The 21,865-nt window shown below is 41.3% G+C and overlaps 1 protein-coding gene across 1 annotated transcript in view; it reads right to left on the reverse strand.

Annotated features, from left to right (window-relative positions):
- Positions 1-226: 226 nt before the first annotated feature.
- ELOVL2 (ELOVL fatty acid elongase 2) overlaps positions 227-21,865 on the reverse strand; it is a 107,221-nt gene continuing 85,582 nt past the window's right edge. Inside the window, exons 4-8 of the mRNA XM_044294352.1 lie at positions 15,601-15,678; positions 13,745-13,916; positions 10,219-10,343; positions 7,575-7,709; positions 227-1,455 (exon numbers count right to left, since the gene is read on the reverse strand). Of these exons, the coding sequence (XP_044150287.1) occupies positions 1,330-1,455; positions 7,575-7,709; positions 10,219-10,343; positions 13,745-13,916; positions 15,601-15,678 (636 nt within the window). The 3' untranslated portion in view covers positions 227-1,329. The remainder of the gene's footprint in view (positions 1,456-7,574; positions 7,710-10,218; positions 10,344-13,744; positions 13,917-15,600; positions 15,679-21,865) is intronic.

A 21,865-nucleotide genomic window follows, 5' to 3' on the forward strand; every position in this document is an offset into this window, starting at 1 on the left:
TTTACTACTATGTTTTCCCCCCCCCCCCCCATTATGGCATTCACCACACATGATACATACTTTTAATTTAATAGCTTGGAAATAGGCGATACCAATTATGTTTATTTTTATATGTTTAATTGGGATTGAGTTTGATTTTTTTCAATACATTTTTTTTTATTATTTATTTTTTTTAATGCAATTGTTTATCCCCTTAGAGAACTTGAACATGCGATCCTATGATTGCTTATTGCACTATATGGGATTTTTACAGGCAAGTTCCTATGGCAGGACAGGGGGCCGTCACAAGGCCCAGGCTGTGATAGTAACCAATCAGATCTCTGTAATTTGGTGCAGGGGGGTCAGATCAGAGAGTTCCCACCCTCTGTCTAACCACAGATATGCTGCAGTTGCTATTGACCACTGCATCTTAGGGGTTAAATGACCTAGATTGCAGTTGTCCCCGATCCTGTTAACGGTGTCCGTGTGTCGTCTGTATTACACAGCTGGAACCTGCTGCATATGGAGTGGGCTAAGTGTATGACTGATATATCAGTCCTATGTTGTTAAGGGCTTAAAGTGAGATCCCCATTTAAGACACCTAACTGATAAATATCTGACAGGAGTGGGACCTCCATATATTGGAAGTACTAAGGTCCCCTTATCCCCTGACTGAGAAATAGGAGCGATAGACATGTGTGCCTTCTCAGTCAGTTCTACAGTAGAAAACGCCACAATTCATTATTCCAGTTCCATTTCGTCCCCATTCTTTTATCTGGTCTGAAAAATAAATATTTTGGATCATGTGTACTTGATGTATTGTGCTGCTATGTGACTTTCTTAATACAAATTGGATTATCTGTGTACCAGTATAAAGTGACTACTTGAGTGTTTGTAATGCTCAAACTGTGGTTTGAGTTTCACTTAAAATTTCTTTGAAACTCTGAATAAAACGTTATAATCTATAATAACCATTTAGCTGAAAGTAACATACAACAAAAGTCTATTTTCACATAATTTAAACTTTAGTAAGTACAAAGTCCTACATTAAATTAAAAATTGTTAACCGTGTAAAAGAACGTCATTAGGATGTTATAAGGCATTTCCTGGACTACAATTAAGTACTTTCCATTTGCAGTATTATGATGACATTTGGATAAAAGCCTTTTGATCTCATAATTTTCTCATACTCTATATATATCAAAAGCTTATAATAATCTAGGGTAGTGATTTATTTAAAAAATGCTTTTAACGGAAACGGATATTGTTCAGTTGTTAGGAGGACGCCTAGAAGCATGTTCAAATATCACTTCAAACGGAGGCTGCTTCTTAATAATCCATCTCCATGTTCTAGTTGCGTTTCTTGTGCACAGCACCATTGCTAGCGTTCACCAAGTCTTTGTGAAATCCGTTCTTTAGTTCTATGCTGGCTGTAATTCCATTTGCATCTGATTTTGATGGTTTTGCTTTGTAAGCCTAAAGAAGAGAATAAGTTTACATTATTTTCTCACGTTATTTAACTTCCATGTTGTTGTATAAAATGTTTTATATAGCAAAGACATGCCTTCATGTCGTGCTTTTTTTTTTTTTTGTTATAAAGTATTTGCCATATTGCAGCTTTTTTTTTTCTCAAACAGAAGACATTAGTATTACACTTTAAGGGGTTGTTCCAATTATCGCTTTTATGGCCTGAGAAGGTGAAGTTAGGCCTCATGCACACGACTGTGTGCTGGCCTTTCCCGTGCTGCACAATGCACTGGCACCAACCGTGTGGCCGCAGTCTGCAGACGCAGACCCATTCACTTGAATCCACATCCGATGCTCCGCACCACAAAACAGTACTGCATACACTACTTTTTTTGCTGTGTGGAGGCATGGACAGAAAACCCACGGAAGCACTCCATAGTGCTTCCGTGGGCTTCCGATCTTTGCCTCTGTTCCATCCCACACTGTATATCCCAGATTGCAGACCCATTCAAGTGAATGGGTCCGCATCTGTCATATGGTGTGAATTAGGCCTTACGGAGACAGAGTGGCTGGCACTCCAATGTTTCCAGACTCCCATAGCAGCTCTCATTTAATGCTATAAGAATTATGGAAACAGTAGAGCACCTGCCATTTCCGTAACTCCAACTCCCTGGGCTGGAGCTTACTGTGGGTTATTCCTCTCAGCCATGCAAGGCCAAAATAGGGCATCTCTAGTAATGTATTTTAAATTTGTTAGTTTTTTCAAATTGATATTATTATTCTCCAAAAATGTCCAGTATACTATATTTTTGTACCTCCTTTACATAAATAATTCCAGCTAATATAAAGCTTCTTGTTTTCTGTTTACTAACAGATAGTGTTTCAGACTGGGTTTATTCAGGGCGTTTTGGATGCATTTTGGAACTGCTGGAAAAACCACACTGGAAACAATGTATGCATTTTTTTTTAACACTTTCCCAGCTATATTTTTTGTGCAGATGGTGTTAAAAGACTATATAAATGCCCTGTGTAAACCAAGCCTCAGAGTTATTAACCTCTTGCCGTCACGGTAACGCCGATAGGCGTCCGGACAGCAGCGCTCTTAGGTCTCAGTGACGCCTATTGGCGTCATCTCGTGAGACCTGAGGTTTCCTGTGAATGCACGTTCACAGGATTGCGCAGTTCACAAGTTTAACTACAGCCTGCCAGCGCTGATCATTGGCTGGCATGCTGTAGATTTTTAAAATAACCAATCAAATAGGTATATCAGATGCTATTCCAATGAGTACCTTTAGGATTTCACAGGGCATTTTTACGCATTTGAATTCCAAACTACTTCTCATGCTTTAGGGCCCCTAAAATGCCAGGGCAGTATAAATACCCCACAAGTGACCCCATTTTGGAAAGAAGACACCCCAAGGTATTCCATGAGGGGCATGGCGAGTTCATGTAAAATTTTATTCTTGGGGTGTCTTCTTTCCAAAATAGGGTCACTTGTGGGGTATTTATACTGCACTGGCATTTTAGGGGCCCTAAAGCGTGAGAAGTAGTTTGGAATCCAAATGCGTAAAAATGCCCTGTGAAATCCTAAAGGTACTCATTGGAATTTGGGCCCCTTTGTGCACCTAGGCTGCAAAAAAGTGTCACACATGTGGTATCGCCATACTCAGAAGAAGTAGGGCAATGTGTTTTGGGGTGTATTTTTACATATACCCATCCTGTGTGTGAGAAATATCTCTGTAAATGACAACTTTAAAAAAAAAAATTATACAAAGTTGTCAATTTACAGAGAGTTTTCTCTCACCCAGCATGGGTATATGTAAAAGTACACCCCAAAACACATTGCCCTACTTCTGAGTTCGGTGATACCACATGTGTGACATTTATTTGCGGCCTAGGTGAGTAAAGGGGCCGAAAGGGTTGCTCACAATTTAGCCCCGCCCAAAATGCCAGAACAGTAAACGCACCCCACAAATGACCCCATTTCGGAAAGTAGACACCCCAAGGTATTCACTGAGGGGCATAGTGAGTCCGTGGGAGATTTAATTTTTTTGCCGGAAGTTAGCAGAAATGGAAACTTTATTATTTTTTCCTCAGAAAGTGCAATTTTCCGCTAACTTGTGAAAAAATGTTTAATCATACATGAGCTCACCATGCCCCTCCGCGAATACTTTGGGGTGTCTTCTTTCTAAAATGGGGTCATTTGCGGGGTATTTATACTATCCTGGCATTCTAGCACCTCAAGAAACATGACAGGTGCTCAGAAAGTCAGAGCTGCTTCAAAATGCGGAAATTCTCATTGCGCAAACCAATAAATATACACTTATTGGATTTTTTTTTATCAAAGACATGTAGCACAATAAATTCTGACACAAACTTGTATAGAAATGTAATTATATTTGAACACTTTTACTAGAAAAAGTTAAAAATACACTTTTTATTGAGAAAATTGCGGTCTTTTTGGATTAATATCAGAAAAATGAAAAATCTCAGCAGCAATCAAATACCACCAAAAGAAAGCTGTATTTGTGAGAAGAAAAGAAGGTAAAATTAATTTGGGTGGTAAGTTGCATGACCGCACAATAAACCGTTAAAGTTGTGGAGTGCCGATTTGTAAAAAAAAAAAGCCTGGTCACTAGGGGGGTATAAACCTGTGGTCCTTAAGTGGTTAAAAAAAAAAGTTACGGTTGCCGACATATCCTCTAAAGGTTTTTTTTTTTTTTTTTTTTGTCCATTTGAATGGAAGAGCTGTGCTTTGTGCTGTTCCTCTGTTCTTTTTCCTGGAAATGTTTTAATAAATTGACAACTGGACATTTGTCAGTGGGGCTTGTCACTACACACTGTAACATTGTGTGCTGCCAGTGTCAGCCTGTCTTGGAACGCACCCTACTGATAAGGAGAATCCAAAAATCCAGTAGTCAGAGGAACAGCACAATGTAGAGTTTGAAGACAAGGTGCCAGAGAACTGCTATTACATACATACAGTGGATATAAAAAGTCTACACACCCCTGTTAAAATGTCAGGTTTCTGTGATGTAACAAAATGAGACAAAGATAAATAATTTCAGAACTTTTTCCACCTTTAATGTGACCTATAAACTGTTCCACTCAATTGAAAAACCAAACTGAAATCGTTTAGGTAGAGGGTAAAAAATATATAAAAATAAAATATGGTTGCATAAGTGTGCACACCATTATACTAATACTTTGTTGAAGCACCTTTTGATTTTATTACAGCACTCAGTCTTTCTGGGTATGAGTCTATCAGCATGGCACATTTTGATTTGGCAAGATTTGCCCACTCTTCTTTGCAAAAACACTCCAAATCTGTCAGATTACGGGTGCATCTCCTGTGCACAGCCCTCTTCAGATCACCCCACAGATTTTAAATCTGATTCAGGTCTGGGCTCTGGCTGGGCCATTCCAAAACGCTAATCATCCTCTGGTGAAGCCATTCATTTGTTGATTTGGATGTATGCTTTGGGTCGTTTGCCATGCTGAAAGATGAAGTTCCTCTTCATGTTCAGTTTTCTAGCAGAAGCCTGAAGGTTTTGTGCCAATATTGACTGGTATTTGTAACTGTTCATAATTCCCTCTAGCTTAACTAAGGCCCCAGTTTCAGCTGCCACCACCATGCTTCACTGTGGGTATGGTGTTCTTTTGGTGATGTGCAGTGTTGTTTTTGCGCCAAACATATCTTTTGGAATTATGGCCAAAAAGTTCAACCTTGGTTTCATCAGACCATAACACCTTTTCCCACATTCTTTTGGGAGACTTCAGATGTGTTTTTGCAAAATGTAGCCTGGCTTGGCTGTTTTTCTTCGTAAGAAAAATGCTTTCGTCTTGCCACTCTACCCCATAGCCCAGACATCTGAAGATCATGGGAGATTGTTGTCACATGTGCCACACAGCCAGTACTTGCCAGATATTCCTGTAGCCCCTTTAATGTTGCTGTATACCTCTTGGTAGCCTCCCAGACCAGTTTTCTTCTCGCCTTTTCATCAATTTTGGAGGGACGTCCAGTTCTTGGAAATGTCACTGTTGTGCCATATTTTCTCCACTTGATGATGACCATTTTCACTGTGTTCCATGGTATATCTAATACCTAGGAAATTCTTTTGTACCCTTCTCCTGACTGATACCTTTTAACAATGAGATCCCTCTGATGCTTTGGAAGCTCTCTGTGGACCATGGCTTTTGCTGTGGGATGCAACTAAGAAGATTTCAGGAAAGACCAACTAGAGCAGCTGAACTTTATTTGAGGTTGATCAGAGGCACTTTAAATGATGGCAGGTGTATGCTGACTCCTATTTAACATGATTTTGAATGTGATTGCTTAATTCTGAACACAGCTACATCCCCAGTTATAAGAGGGTGTGCAACCACATTGTTTATTTTTCTTCCCTCCACCTAAAAGATTTCAGTTTTGTTTTTTAATTGAGTGGTACAGTTTATAGGTCACATTGGAAAAAGTTCTGAAATGATTTATCTTTGTAATATTTTTTTACATCACAGAAACCTGACATTTTAACAGGCAGGGGTGTGTAGACTTCTTATATCCACTGTACATAAGCTATATGAGGGCTTTTTTATTGTGGGATGAGTTGTATTTTTAATGGCACTATTTAGTATAATTGGGGGGGGGGGGGGTTAAAAAGAACAGCAATTCCACATTGTTTGGGGTTTTGTTTTTTGTGTATAGTTCTTACAGTTGTGTATAAATGACATTGGCTTTGCACTGCAGGTCAGCACAATTACAGTATTTACAAATGTATTTTAAAAAAACTTCATTTTGTATCAAACTTCTGAGAGCCATATCTTAGTTTACTGTCAATGGAGCTGTGTGAGGGTTTGTGAAGTTGACCATTTCATTGGGGTACATACAACTTTTTAATTGCCTTTTATTCGATTTTTGGGATGGCGTAACAAACAGAAATTCTGGCTTTTTTCACTCCATTTGCCATACAGGTGAAATGTGATAATTTTATATTTCAGGTTGTTACAATTGTGGTCATAACAATTGTGCATGTTTTACATACATTATATAAAGCATGTTTTATGTGTTTAACCCCTTCAGTACCAAGCCACTTTTCACCTTAAATCCCAGGCCAATTTTTGCAAGTCTGACATGTCACTTTATGTGGTAATAACTTTATAACGCTTTTACTTATCCAAGCCATTCTGAGATTTTCTCGTGACACATCATACTTCATGATGGTCATAAATTTGAGTCAATATATTTCACCTTTATTTATGAAAAAATCCAAAATGTACCAAAAATTTAGAAAAATTTGCAATTTTATCAATTTCAATTTTTTTCTGCTTTTGAAACAGTGATACCTCAAAATATTTATTACTTAAAATTTCCTGTTTACTGTTTGATTGGTACCTTTTTGATCGCTTGGTGTTACACTTTTTGTGAGGCAAGGTGACCAGAAAATTGCTGTTTTTCACGGCAGTCATCTGGCAGGGTGGATCATGTGATCTTTTTATAGAGCCGGTCGATACGGATGCGGCGATACCTAATATGTCTACTTTTCTTCTTCTCTATTTTTTTTTATTTTTTTATTAACTTTATTTTAGGAAAAGGACGCCTTTATTTTAATTATTATTATTTTACTTGAAAAAACTATTTTTTTTGCATCTTTTTGAACTTTATTTTTTTGTCCCATTCTGGGACTTCAACTTTTGGGGGTCTGATCCCCTATACAATGCATTACAATACTTCTGTAATACACTTCAGCTTGCTTGCCTTTGAGATTCAGGGGGCTGGATCTCACAGGCTGTCACGGTACTTTAATGCCATATCCCCATTGACCGCAATGAGGTCCGGTGGTGATCCAGCGATTTCTGGCATAACTGCCAAATTTCGCAACTGTTCTTTGTCCGTCTGACAGCCAGGTCTCATAAACGGAGATGTGAACGCGGTCATACTTTATTACAGTGTATAATCCTTGTCCATGTAAAAATGGAGATCCAAAACATATATGCTATGTAAATGTTGGTTCTTCTACATTTATATAAATTTATTTTAGCGGTTCCATGTAACGTTAGGTCAGGGCTATCCAAAACTAGGACTGAGCTAATACAAAATTAAAAGGTACTTGGTGTCCTTCTGGATAACTTACCTTTAGATAGAAGTTTACAAATAAAATGACCAATGTAGTCATATAGGAGGACTGAAATATGAGACAGCCGAAAGGAAACCCACAGGGCTTAACCACTGCACTCAGTGTGTGTGAAATGGTGAGCAGAAACTGGATCTGGAATATACAAACAAGAGGCCATTGACTATTTCTATTTCAGTAAGTCACTATCCGCATCTCCAGAATTGTAATGTACTCAGAAGAAAATAATTTTTATCAGCTTGAGTCTGCAGATATGTAAGGCTAGAACTACAAGACAATAATATAAAATACACAGGATAAAATAATCTCCTATATCTATTCTCTATTTCTCATATATAACAAAGACGACAATGATTACAATGCTGGGCTGAAAACAGTGTTACAGTGTCTCCACCTGGATTCGATAGTCTGTTAAGTGGAAGACAAATTGATACAAATATTCGCCCAGTGATTTGGATACAATTTCAGTTGAATGGTTGAATCAACTGTATAATGGTAGAGAATGAGTCTCTAATATTTGTGTCAAAGTTCATATATCTGAACGAAATCCCACTCGTTGTTTCTGCTTCTTTTCTTGATATTATAATATATGGCACTAATAGTCCATGCAAGATGCTTTAAAACACAGTGAGTGTAGACGAATTGGCCACTGTAGGCCGGTGTTACACCGTATGCGTCTGCTGACTGATGTACTATATTGTGAAATTTATCGCTGTATGTACAATTCCAGTTTTCACAGGCAATGTATTTAAACGGTGTTGACTAGACGTTATACCCACTGGGATAGTGGGCTTACCTTAGTTGAGGCCGTCGGATAGAGGTAAGGGCTTAGGTGCGAGACCCTGCTTAGCTGGATCAGCCGGCGTCCCGGCTGCAGAGCTGCTCGCGTCCCACGTTGTTCTCCGCGGGAAATTTAAACCGGATATGCAAAGTCCTTCCTTCTCAGCGCTAGTAGATGACGTATTGCGGTGATTTCGACGATGGATCCAAGGATTTCTTTTTCTTTCTCTTTTTCTTTATAGTGCACTTTAGTAAAAGATGGGGTATTCGTCCAAGAGTGTGACGCTAGACGCGTTTCGGGGAAACACTGTCCCCTTCCTCAGTAGCATGCTGTGCGGCCGTTCCGTGCATTGGGGACTGCAATTGCGGTCCCCAATGCACGGGCAACATCCGTGCAGCGGGCCGGACCCATTCAACTTGAATGGGTCCGTGGTATGTCCGCACTACGAAAAAAGATGACGTCATATTTTTTTGCGGTGCAGAACCACAGAAAGAAACACCATGGAAGCACTCCGTAGTGCTTCCGGTGTTCCGTTCCGTGACTCCGTTCTGCATCTCCGGAGTTGCTGACCCATTCAGGTGAATGGGTCTGCATCCGTGATGCGGGGTGCACATGGCTGGTGGCCGTGGATTGCCGACCCGCCGTATGCGGGCCGCATGACGGCCACCGCTGTGTGTGAGGCCTAAAGGTGTTGTCTCACTTTAGCAAAGTTAATACAAGGCACTTACTAATGTATTGTTATTATCCATATTGCCTCCTTTGCTGGATGGATTTATTTTTCCATCACATTATACACCGCTTGTTTCCATGGTTATGAACACCCTGCGATCCATCAGTGGTGGTTCTGCTTGCACACTATAGAAAAAAAAGCAGTGGCCCCTCTGGTGGCCGGAACCAGAGGAGTGCACATGGGCTGGTGCACTGCAGGGTGGTCATAACCATGGAAAAATAAATCAAGCCAGCAAAGGAAGTAATATGGACAATTACAATACATTAGTAAGTGTCTTGTATTAACCTTCTCTAGATGGTGAAGGCCATTTTCTGAAGTGAGACAACTTCTTAAACTATCCCAAATAGGAGGCATTATTGGGTAACAAATTGTCTCAATCAGCCTGAGAATGATCATCTATTAAATTCAACATTTTATGGTTGTCATATATGAATATATTGCACCTATAACAAACAAACCAAGGGGCCTAATAGCCATATCTTAAACAGGATTCCCATGACTAAACTGAGACTGTATTAACAAAGAAATATGGGAAGAAAACAAAAACGTGTTGGAGCAATAAGCTGTTGTGTGACTGGTATCATTATCTGTACTATTGTTCTAATATATTATTTATTTTCACAGTGGGATTAAATTTTATTTGTGAAATGCATACATAAAATTATTTGCACCAGACACAGTGGTATATGTTTTATGTAACTACCCCAGCACCTGTTATATCCTGTGACCACTCCATTTTTATGCAGTTTTTAATGTTGTTTTGTGAATAAAGATTATTTATTAATCTGTGTGAATGTTTTTTCCCATATTCCTTTGGTCATATGAATATACAGGTTTATCAAACGGCTCAGTGATAGTGTCTGAATAATACTAAAACAAATTGCAGAAAAATTGCTGAATTATAGAAAGGAATAACTATAATAAAAAACTGTTAAAACCAGTGATCTCTGTATGCCCTCCTTTGGCCATGGGAGGTGGCAAAATAAATATGCTAAAGGCACAAAGAAAAATCTGCTAAAAAAAAATGCAGTTTCCAAAACTGACTGGACAAGATTGGTACATGTGAAAGTAGACTAAATGTTATGCTATAAGTAGTTAATCGTGAAATCAGAAATAGATGGTGTATCACTTACCAACTGTGCCTGTGTGAGGTACTTCTTCCACCAGAGGTATTTGTGCATGGATGGTATAACTGAGAGGCCATAGTAGGAGTACATGAGGACATGGATGAAACTGTTTAGTGTAGGCCCAAAGAAACCTAATGGAACAAATGATAGTGTTGCACAGTTCAGTAGTATTCTCTCAGCAGTTCATGGGCTGTAAATTGTGTCTGGCATCCAGCTGGAAATGCTATTGTGATGTGATGTGCTGTCATTAAAGGGAGTCTGTCACCACATTTGAGCATATTAGACTGATCAAATAGCGTTATATGTGCCACCGAGAACTTAAAAACGGTACCTTTGTTGTATCTAATGGAGTTTTCTTTCAGCTTTCTTTCAGCCAAAAATGAACTTTTAAGATTCTGTAAATGCGCCCTCTCAAGTTCCCAGGGCGGCGTCTCAATCGTCCGAGCCCCAGGCAGCACCTCAACGGCTCATAACCCCGCCCTCCGTGTGCCTCTGCCCGCCTGTTTACTCTCCTCTTCTCTCCTTTTCCACTGCGGCTGCGCGGTCAAATTCATAGCGGGTGCAGTGGAAAAGGAGAGAGGAGAGTAAAGCACACGGAGGGCAGGGTTATGAGCCGTTGAGGAGGTGCTGCCTGGGGCTCGGACAATTGAGATGCCGCCCTGGGCACTTGAGAGGGCGCATTTACAGAATCTTAAAAGTTCATTTTTGGCTGAAAGAAAAATCCATTAGATACAACAAAGGTACCGTTTTTAAGTTCTCGGTGGCACATATAACGCTATTTGATCAGTCTAATATGCTCAAATGTGGTGACAGACTCCCTTTAAGTTACTCGTTCTTAGCAAGTCAGCATCATCAGAAAGGTACTCCTTAGTGTTGTCGCTTTGTTCAAAACTTCGGAATAATACTGTAGGGGGTTCCGTCTCCATACAGTATTAGGCTACTTTCACACTGGCGTTTTGGCTTTCCGTTTGTGAGATCAGTCATGGGCTCTCACACGTGGTCCAAAACGGATCAGTTTTGCCCTAATGCATTCTGAATGGAAAAGGGTCCGATCACAATGCATCAGTTTGCCTCCAATCAGTCTCCATTCCGCTCTGACGAAACTGAGCACAATAGAAAACTGATCCGTCTCCTATTGATTTTCAAAGGTGTTCATGACTGATCCTTCTTGGCTATGTTAGATAATACAACCGGATCCATTCATGACGGATGCATGCGGTTGTATTATTGTAACTGATCAGTTTTTGCAGATCCATGATGGATCCGCCCAAAACGCGAGTGTGAAAGTAGCTTTAGAATGTATGGGCTTCGATGAGCCGAAGTAAGTTATTCGCGAAGACGCTCTTGACTTTGTTGAATAACTTTGGTAGTTGATTTTTGAAGTGGAAAATTACTTTAAAACTTGAAACTGAAATCGGCTTTGTTCAGACTAGTACCTCAGAACCGAAGCAGAGTTTGGTTTCAAGTTTTAAAATGGTTTTCCACTTTAAAAACTCACGCTTGACTTCACGAATAACTCACTTCGGCTCATCGGAGCCCATACATTCTAATACTGTATGGAAACAGATCTCTGTACAGTATTATTCTGAAGTTTTGAATTGGGCGACTTTGCTTAACACTAGTACTCATTAATGTTTGGTTGAAAGCAGCTAAGGGCATGTTCACATCACAGCTTTTTTTTCCCATTCTGTTCAGTTAGAGGAGCAGAAAAACTGTCGGATAGGGCACATAACTGACCCAAACGGAGCTAAACAGGCTCTATTGACTACAATGGAGTCCGTTCACTTTATGTTCTGAATTTTGATCTTTTACCGGAAGAAAAAGTGGACTTTATCCATTTTTTAGATATTTTTTTTAAAGAATCTGTGATGGAGCCCCAAAGGAAGCCTCCAACGCAGATCAGATGTGAACTCGCCTGTATCAAGCAGTGCTTGAAACGCACAGTTATGATTCTAAATTGGTTAGTACTGTCATAAAACTGTATTTGTAGTGTGAAATAAAAAAATATGTGTGTGTATGTGTATATATTTATATTTTCATTCTGCGATCACTCAAAAACGCAACCATAGATTTCAACGAAACTTGGTATACACATCCTTTGCTACCTGGAAAGAAATCTTGTGGGGGGTCACAGCTCTCTAGGATGTACCGTTCCTGAGATATTCCCAAAAAATAACCTGCATTAGCCAATTCAAGCCTGGAAGTCTTTCTCTTCATATCCCAACTGCCATACACACAGTCACATGTCCCTCATCAGCCAATAGAAGCTCGCAGGTCCTTAGTCTCCACATGCACACAGTTTTACTCCAGGTTTCCATAACAACCCAGCCATTTCTCTACACTACTGTAGGTCAGCTTTAGGCTAGGGTCGCACAACACATAGGGCACAACTACACTGCTACAGGTGTTGCGCAACAATTTTTATAATGATAGTCTATGGTGTTGCACTGCGACAGTCGCAGAAAAATCAATCTTGGATGGATTTTTTTTCCACTGTTGTGTCGCAGTGTGACACCATAGCCTATCATTATAAAATTTGTTAAGACAAAATGTTGTGTGACACATGTAGTCATGTAGCCCTAGCACTGAAGGAGCAGGGCGCTGTGGAGGTCACAGTTAAGGGGGCAGGGGCCATGGGCCACTATTAAAGGGGAAACTCCTGTGGAGGTCACTGTTAAGGCAGCAGGGTTACAGCATTCTATAGACATACAGTAAATTATATATAAACTAATACCACATCTAATATACAATTAAACATGATGTTCTTAGCAAATATATTTTGATTTAAAAAAATAATAATAATCTGTGTCCATCCACCGCAGCAAGGTTACCTCAATATGGATGGGAATCTTATTCTAAACGTATCTCTATGCCGTTCACAGGCATTTAAATAGAAACCACATAGCAACTGTGACTGCTACAGAGCTAACAGTCTTTTTACATGTTTTGCTATCCTTGAATTTAGATGTCCATGAGTGGCATAGAGATATGCTTAGAGTTAGATTCCTATCCGTATTGAAATCACCTTGCTGTGGTGGATGGGCACAGATATTTTTTGATCATAATATATTTTCTAAGAACCTCATGTTTATTTGTACATATATTATGTGTTATTAGTGTTTGTGTGTGTGTATATACACACCCACACCCACACACACCCACACACCATATACTGCTTATAAAATACTGCCATGCCTTGCTTCCACTTGCAAATACATAATAAAAAGGTTTAGGCCAACAGCAGGCTATGAATTCTGCATTATAGATCTGTGTGTCGCACAAATCCATAATAGTTATGGACATTTGCGTTGACTTCACTGTGTCTAAAACTCTACCATGTATTCCATTGTCTGTGTTACACAATTGTGTATGTCAAAGCAGAACTACTCTCTAATTGCGAGTAATGATTTACATGCACCATCACAAAGTAGGAATTAACTCTGCCAACATTCTGAGATGCCTGTGTTGTCTCTAGGACCTATGGCAGCGCTTATTGCTTCTAACCAGTGCTATGCCGCAAACAGAAACTTACTCTGACCACAGGGAATCCAGTTCATGACACACCACCATATATTAAACATTGTGGCGTGGTGATATACATGGAGAAATGTGATTTGGCTGTTCTTTTTCCGTAAAACAAAGAAAATTGTATCCATGAATTCAACTGCTTTGGAGAAATAGTACCACCACAAAACTTTGGCCACCTGTATAAAGTAAAAAAAAAAAAAAAAGGGATAGTTAAGGCTGTGGGCATTTGAAGTACTAAGCATCCACCCCTGCCATGGGCGGCGTTCATGCGGCTGGTGCCCAGGCCCCTCAGTGCTTTTCATAAACACCTCCCCTTTCACCTCTCTGGCCCGCCCTAGGTTCTTCTGATTACGTCCTCCTCTTAGTGAGAAATCCAGCAAAAGCGCCGTTCAACAGATTTGCCGCGCCTGCACACTTCATTCCCCATTATGGACAGAGGCACAAGAGCGTTTAATGCGCATGTGCCAGCCCGTACATCCCGATCTAGCTGGCCTTCTGCATCTGCCCATAATGGGGAATGAAGTGCGCAGGTGCTGCAAATCTTTTGAACGGCACTGGCGCTGAATTTCTCACTAAGAGGAGGACGTAATCAGAAGAACCTAGGGCGGGCCAGAGGGGTGAAAGGGGAGGGGTTTCGTATGAAAAGCACTGAGGGGCCTGGGCACCGGCCGCATGAACTCTACCCCTGGGCACCTTCAGAAGCTAATTAACATCTTGAATAAAAGTGTTTTTCTGAGAAAATCTGCAATTGACAGCAATATGGAAGGTAGCATTCTAATATGGGGAATGTAATGGAGATCCTGATGTTAGTGTTCTATAATGGTGATTTTAGGTGAAAGACTCCCTTTAAAGGGAGTCTTTCACACTGATTGACCCTATTAACACACTTATGTCCACGGCATCCCCCTATTAAAACTGTTCTTACCGTTAGTTCCCTGCTAGCATCGTTCGTCCAAAAAACACTTTTTTTATTCCGTATGCAAATGAGGCTGTGAAGTTGCCCAGGGGCGGCCTTACAACGGCCGGTGCCCAGGCCCCTGGTCATTTTCATACCAAATCACTCCCCCTCCTCCACGTCTGCCTGCCCATCTGCCGCGTCTGCCCGCCCTTGGTCTCTTCTCTATCTTTCCTCCTACTGTCCGTAATCCCGCACATGCACCGATGACCGTGATATCGGCACGTGCGCATTGAATGACCACAGTCTGGCCGGGGCATCACAGTTTACCATGCGCCAGCCCCGGCCTAACTTACGTTCTTGCCGTGATCACAGCATCACGGCAAGAACGTAAGTTAGGCCCGGGCCGGCGCATGCGCACAGTAAACTGTGATGCTCCGGCCAGACTGTGGTCATTCAATGCGCACGCACCGATATCGCAGACATCGGCGCATGCGCGGGATTACGGACAGTAGGAGGAAAGATAGAGAAGAGACCAAGGGCAGGCAGATGCGGAGGAGGGGGAGTGAATTGGTATGAAAATGACCCAGGGGCCTAGGCACCGGCCGTTGTAAGGCCGCCCCTGGGCACCTTCACAGCCTAATTTGCATACGGAATAAAAAAGTGTTTTTTGGACGAACAATGCTAGCAGGGAACTAACGGTAAGAACAGTTTTAATAGGGGGATGCCGTGGACATAAGTGTGTTAATAGGGTCAATTGTCGTGAAATACTCCCTTTAAGGGCTCATGCACACTACCATATATATTTTATGGTCCACAAAATACAGATATTGTCTAGGTTGCGTCTGCATTTTATTTTTGTGGAGCAATTGACTTCAATAGGTCCATGGTCCGCATGTTTAATCCTTTGCGGAATGGATATACGAATGCGGAAAGCACACGGAAGACAAAATGTCATGCCTTACCCGCACATCTGCTTCACCTGCACTGTCCAGGTTCTGGCATTGTATGTTATAGCCACCTTCCCATGTTGAAAGAACGAGCTGTAAAAAAAATTGAAATAAATTAAGTACATATAGATTTTTAGAATTATGTAAGCATACTCTTTAGCTAATAAATTATATTGCAAAGCACAGAGAAAAAAAAAAACAGCATCTTTCACATAAAGGTGTCCAACAAAATGTCCCTATTACTTTATCTCTTATATTGTAAAAATTTCTGTCCGTCTGTCTAGATGTTCTTTATGCGCGACCAAACGACTGGACCGATCTTCAACAAATTTGGCACACAGGTACATCAGGTGTACGGGGAGGTTTTAGACCGGGTCTCAGCTCTCAGGTAGGACGTACCGTTCCTGAGATATTCCCAAAAAATCACCCGCATATAGCCAATACAAGCCAGCAAGCCTTTCACTTAAATCCGAAATGCCATTTACATGGTCACACGTCACTTATCAGCCAATATAAGCTTGCAGTCCTACTCCAGGTTGCCATAACAACTGATCACAGGTTTTAGCAGTTCGCAGGTCCTTAAATATTCAGTCATATGACGAATGACGTTACAACTACACTGCTAAATTCATGGGGGGCAGGGGCCACTATTAAACTGACAGGTTCTGTGGAGTTCACTGTTAAAGGGGCGGGCACTGTGGAGGTCACTGTTAAAGGGGTGGCCACTATGAAGGTCACTGTTGGAGATCCTGATGTTAGGGGCAGTCACTGCGGAGGTCACTGTTAAAGGGGCAGGCACTGCGGAGGTCACTGTTAAAGGGGCAGGCACTGTGGAGGTCACTGTTAAGGGGGTGGGCACTGTGGAAGTCACTGTTAAAGAAGCAGGCACTGAGGAGGTCAATGTTAAAGAAGCGGCCACTGTGGAGGTCAATGTTAAAGGGGCGGCCACTCTGGAGGTCATTGTTAAAGCGGTGAGTACTGTAGAGGTCACTGTTATGGGGGATACTGTTGATATCTTTTTACAACACACAAAAACATGAAATCAAAGATACCTGTGTGAAGCCGGGTCCTTCTGCTAGTCTCTTATATTATGAAAATGAGTTTGTCTGTCTGTCCCGACGTCTGTATATTATTTTACACTGTAATATTGATGTCAGATGCCGAAATCAGCTTTGAACGCGACATCTGAGGGGTACAATGATTGGTACAATCGCCGTTCCCCGTCATTGGACCCACTACTTACAAAAGAAATGCGCTTCGGGACTAGGTACTGTGATTTGTCACAAAGCTAATTTTTTGGTAAAATTTGGCGAAGCAGCCGAATCGAATTTTCCAATACTTCGCTCATCACTATTTGTTAATGATGGGAAGAAACATTTTAATTAGCGATGAGTGAATTTCAGGTTATGAAATTTGTTCATGCTTCGTTTACTGGTAAAATGTGAATTGCGTTATGGATTCCGTTACCATGGACCATAACACAATTCTATGACGGAATGCCTTTAGAGGCATTCCATTATAATAGAAGGCTATGGGCTGCAAAATGGATCCGTCTCGTTTCCGTTATGCAGGAGAAGACTCCCCTGCATAACGGAAACAGGACGGATCCGTTTTGCGGCCCATAGACTTCTATTATGACAGAATGGATAACGGAATGCCTCTAAAGGCATTCAGTTATAGAATTGCGTTATGTTCCATAGTAATCTCTAATTTTAATCATCGGGAGACTACAGTGTGATACGGGGGAGGTTTTTTTAAATAAAAAGGACAATAGCTATCACTTTCTGGTAAGAGTACAGCAAGTACAGTATGACGAGGCTCTCTCGTAATAGGGATGTATTGTCAGAAAAGGAGTCATTAAATGTTTTTTTATTATAAAAATATTTTTAGTTTTAAAATATTTTGTTTAAATATAGTTTTGTGTTTAAAAAAAAATATATTCCAGTCTTCACACTGGCCTCTAAAGCAAGCACAATATGCTGATACTGTTTTCCGTTCCGTTCTCTGTTTTACTATATATTGAAGCATAACATTAGGAAATAAATATCATCATTTTTAGAGCGTCTGTATAACTGCTCTCTTGTGTTGTTGGAAGCCTTGGTATGGCAATATAACTACACACAGATAACACTATACAGGTTCCTTTTAATGGCGGAGAAATCCATGGTGGTGGCTTTCTGATATCTCGCAATATCATCTGGATGCTCCTATATGACTGCTCAAGCAAAGTCTGCTCCTCATTATGGCACGACCCCTTTAAATTCTAGTTACAGTCCCACTACTATAAAACGTCCTGAATACAGAGATAACATTTGCATGCTATAAAAATAGTTCTTCCCTCTTCATTGAGAGGAAACAGTCTGTGCCTAAGCTGGCATTTATCCCTGTATTCATGGGCATCTGACCTTTGGCACACATAGCATTACTCCTAGAAACAGCCAGACTATGAGACCGCGGCACAGAACTTGTTCATGCTCTGCATGTAGCACTGAGGGCTGCTGCTGGGTGTAAGAAGAATCAAGCCAATCCTTTTCTGTCTCTCGGCCTGGAGTAACAGTATCTTTAGTCAATTCTCTAGAAGGCTTCAAACGCACAAGCGGCTTGTAATATAAGACTCTGTATGAAAATAAAGTACTACTGCCAGTTGATTTCTTTGAAAAATGTGTAAAACACATGTGAGGCTTTGGCCACTCTTCACCCAGCACCGGACTACTACCACCAGTATTCACAAGGGCATATCCTAATTATGGATTCTGCACAGGGCCATGATTAGCATGGACATGACAACTCCTTATATTCTGCAAGTCCAGACAGTGTACACACTTTTCTTTAAAAAAAAATATATTTTTTTACCGCTTTAGTGTTTTCTATATTTAGATTTTTTTTTTTCCACACAACTCTGGCTCCGTAGAAATGAATGGGGCTTGTGTGAAAAACAAAAAGCATCCAGATACAATGTGTTTGATGGTTACTAGGAGATGTAGATTGTTTTTCTTCACACTAGTTAAAAACTGAAATACTGAACACAATCGCAGACAAAACTGATGGAACTTCAGTTTTTCAGTGAACAGATCCTAACTCCTTCCGTATCACTCATGTGAAATAAGCCTAAGGCCTCTTTCACACGAGTGAGTTTTCTGTCCAGGTGCGATGCGTGAAGCAAACACATAGCGCCCGCACTGAATCCTCACCCATTAATTTCAATGAGTCTATGCACATGAGCTTTGTTTTTCACGCATCATTTCTGCGTTCAGGAAAAATCTCAGCATGTTCTATATTGTGCGTTTTTCATGCAGCTCTGACTCCATAGAAGTGAATGGGGCTTGTGTGAAAAACAGATTGCAATGAGTTTTTTACTGATGGTTGCTAGGAGATGTAGTTTGTAATTCTTCAAAAACTGATTGCACCCGCGTGGAAAAAACTGAAACACTGAACGCAATTGCATACAAGACTAACTGAACTTGGGTGCAAAACCATCAGTTTTTTCCTGAACAGATCCTGACACAATCCGTATTGTTCGTGTGAAACTGGCCTAAGATGCATGTTTTGGTCCCTTGAGGGTTATTTCAAATTGTTTAATGCTCTGGGTTCTGCATTTTTCCCGTGGACTTCTCTATAGAAAAAAAAAAAGTAAAAAAAATACAAGTAAAAACTTGTGTAACTATAAGATGCCATCCCCAAAAATGCTTGTAAATAATGCATGAATTTCTCTTGTCAAGAAAAAAAGCCATGGCATGGCTTCAGTCTCAAAGGGATTTTCCAGAACTTTAAAGGGAACCCGTCATCAACTTTATGCTGCCCATACTAACGGCAGCATAAAGCAGAGATAGGTTAGTTGATTTTAGCAGTCTGTCATTTATAAGTTAAAACTAAGTGGTTGCCGAGAACCAACATCATAATCATTGCAGAACGGACCTGGAAAAGAGTCACGACCAACTGAGAAGAGTCCTGGTTATTCATGGATTCCTGCTCTCCTGCCCACCTGCTGATGACTGACAGTCTTCTACATAGTTTTCTCCCTTTCTTTCTAGAAGAGAACTGCCAATCATCAGCAGATGGTCGGGGAGAGCAGGAGATTAGGAATAACCAGGACTCTTCTCAGGTAGATTTGACTCTTTTCAAGGCCTGTGCTGCAATGATTATGATGCTGGTTCTCAGCAACCACTTACTTTTAGCTCATAAGTGACACACCGCTGGGATCATCATTTCTGTCACTATTTTATGCTACCTTCAGTGAGGTCAGCATAAAGTTGATGACAGGTTCACTTTAAGGCCTGTTTCAGACGAGTGTGTAAGCGTGATATCCTGTTATGACACTGTTCATTTCACAGGAGCACACGGCTTTGTAATGATTTATAATGCTGTGCGTCTCTGCATGACCTGTATCTACTAAATTATACTGCCAGCATTATATCAGTATGACTGTAGAAATAAGTTCATGCAGAGACTAACGGCATTATAAACCATTACAATGTTGTGTGCTCCTGTGAAATGAGCAGAGTCCATAACAGTAAATCATGCTCACACACGGAGCGTGAGTTCCACACAGGACATGCTTGTCTCAAACTAATATTGATAACCAATCCTTAAAATAGGTAATCAATATCAGATCGCCAGGGCTATTACAATACTGGTGAACACTGCTAGAATAGAAGGCAGAAGGAATGAGCTGAGCACGGTGGAGAACTGATTGTAGATGTCCTCAACGGAACTGTTAGACCAGGAGGTAAGGTAAAGTAAAAGTCCAACAAGGAGTAAGAACTGTCTGGTAAAGTTCTCAGGGGGCAGGAGGCTGGAAAAAGTTAAAATACTCAAGCAATGTTTGCATAAGGCCTCATGCACACGACCGTTGTGTGCATCCGTGGCCGTTGTGCCATTCTCCGTTTTTTTTTCGTGGACCCATTGACTTTCAATGGGTCCGTGGAAAAATCGGAAAATGCACCGTTTGGCAGCCGCATCCGTGATCCGTGTTTCCTGGCTGTGAAAAAAATAGGACCTGTCCTATTTTTTTCACGGCCAACGGTTCACGGACCCATTCAAGTCAATGGGTCCGTGAAAAATCACGGATGCACACAAGATTGTCATCTGCGTCCGTGATCCGTGTCTGTTTTTTCCTATCATTTCAATGGCAAACTTGACTTAGATTTTTTTTTCAATTTTCATGTCCGTGGATCCTCCAAAAAACAAGGAAGACCCACGGACGAAAAAACGGTCACGGACCTACGGACCCCGTTTTTGCGGACCTTAAAAAAAAAAAAAAACGGTCGTGTGCATAAGGCCTAAACTGCATGGACTGAAATAGTCCCAAACAGGAAGCAAAATGGTTCCCATTCCACACAATATTGGCCTTTGTGAGTAAGGGCAAGTAACAGGGCAACCAGCAGCATCCAGTGGTAAGTAGTGGAAGTGCAGCACCATTCCTCAAGGTGTAAAACAGCAGTCTCTAGTTGTCAATTAGCAGACGACAACAGATTCCTTACAAGAGGCCACAAAACATCAGAAGACAACAAAGCTCCATACACTGTGTAGTGCAGCACAGCCCCATACAAGTGAATGAGCAAAAGCTGCAGTAACCAGGCAAAAAGACTTGCGCAGTGTGTGGAGCTGTGCCTGGTTGGGGTGTTCTGCGGCCCCTGGCATCAGCTGACCAGCAGAGGTACCGGGAGTTGGACTCAGGGGCATAGCTATAAGGGGTGCAGAGGTAGCAGTTGTTACCGGGCCCCGGAGCCTGAGGAGGCCCAAAGACACTTGTGCCACCTAAAAAGACCCCAATATTATAGAAAGTGCTTGATGGTCAAGTTACACTCTGGCTGGAGGGAAGAGGTTAGGTCAATAATATGGCGGGGGATCGGTGCCATTTCAATTTTTGTCTCAGGCAGCACGAAGGCTATGTACTTTTCTGGCCACAAAGCACTGAGGGAAGGGGGGGGGGGGCTTAAGCTGAACTCTTGCACCAGGGCCCATGAGCCTTTAGCTACGTACCGGGCTTCACAACACTATGCTAGGCAGAGACTTCCACCTAGCAGGGAGCCCAGTGATGTCACCTGCTCAAGTGGGCGGTTTATAGTGCTGTTCTGGGCGGTTTTAGACTCGAGTATCGCCTCCACCTAGCATAGTGTTGTGAAGCCCAGTACGTCACGGAATCACAACAAACAGCATTGCGCTGCTCGATGCAGTAGAAGGCAAGGGGGAGCAACGGAGCAAGAAATGCTCCAATGCTCCTATCCTACATGGTAAAACAGTTTGTTAAAAGAAGAAAAAACTGCTGTATAGAAAATAG

The sequence above is a fragment of the Bufo gargarizans genome, chromosome 5 (genome assembly GCF_014858855.1).
Source record: "Bufo gargarizans isolate SCDJY-AF-19 chromosome 5, ASM1485885v1, whole genome shotgun sequence".
Classification (NCBI taxonomy): Eukaryota; Metazoa; Chordata; class Amphibia; order Anura; family Bufonidae; genus Bufo; species Bufo gargarizans.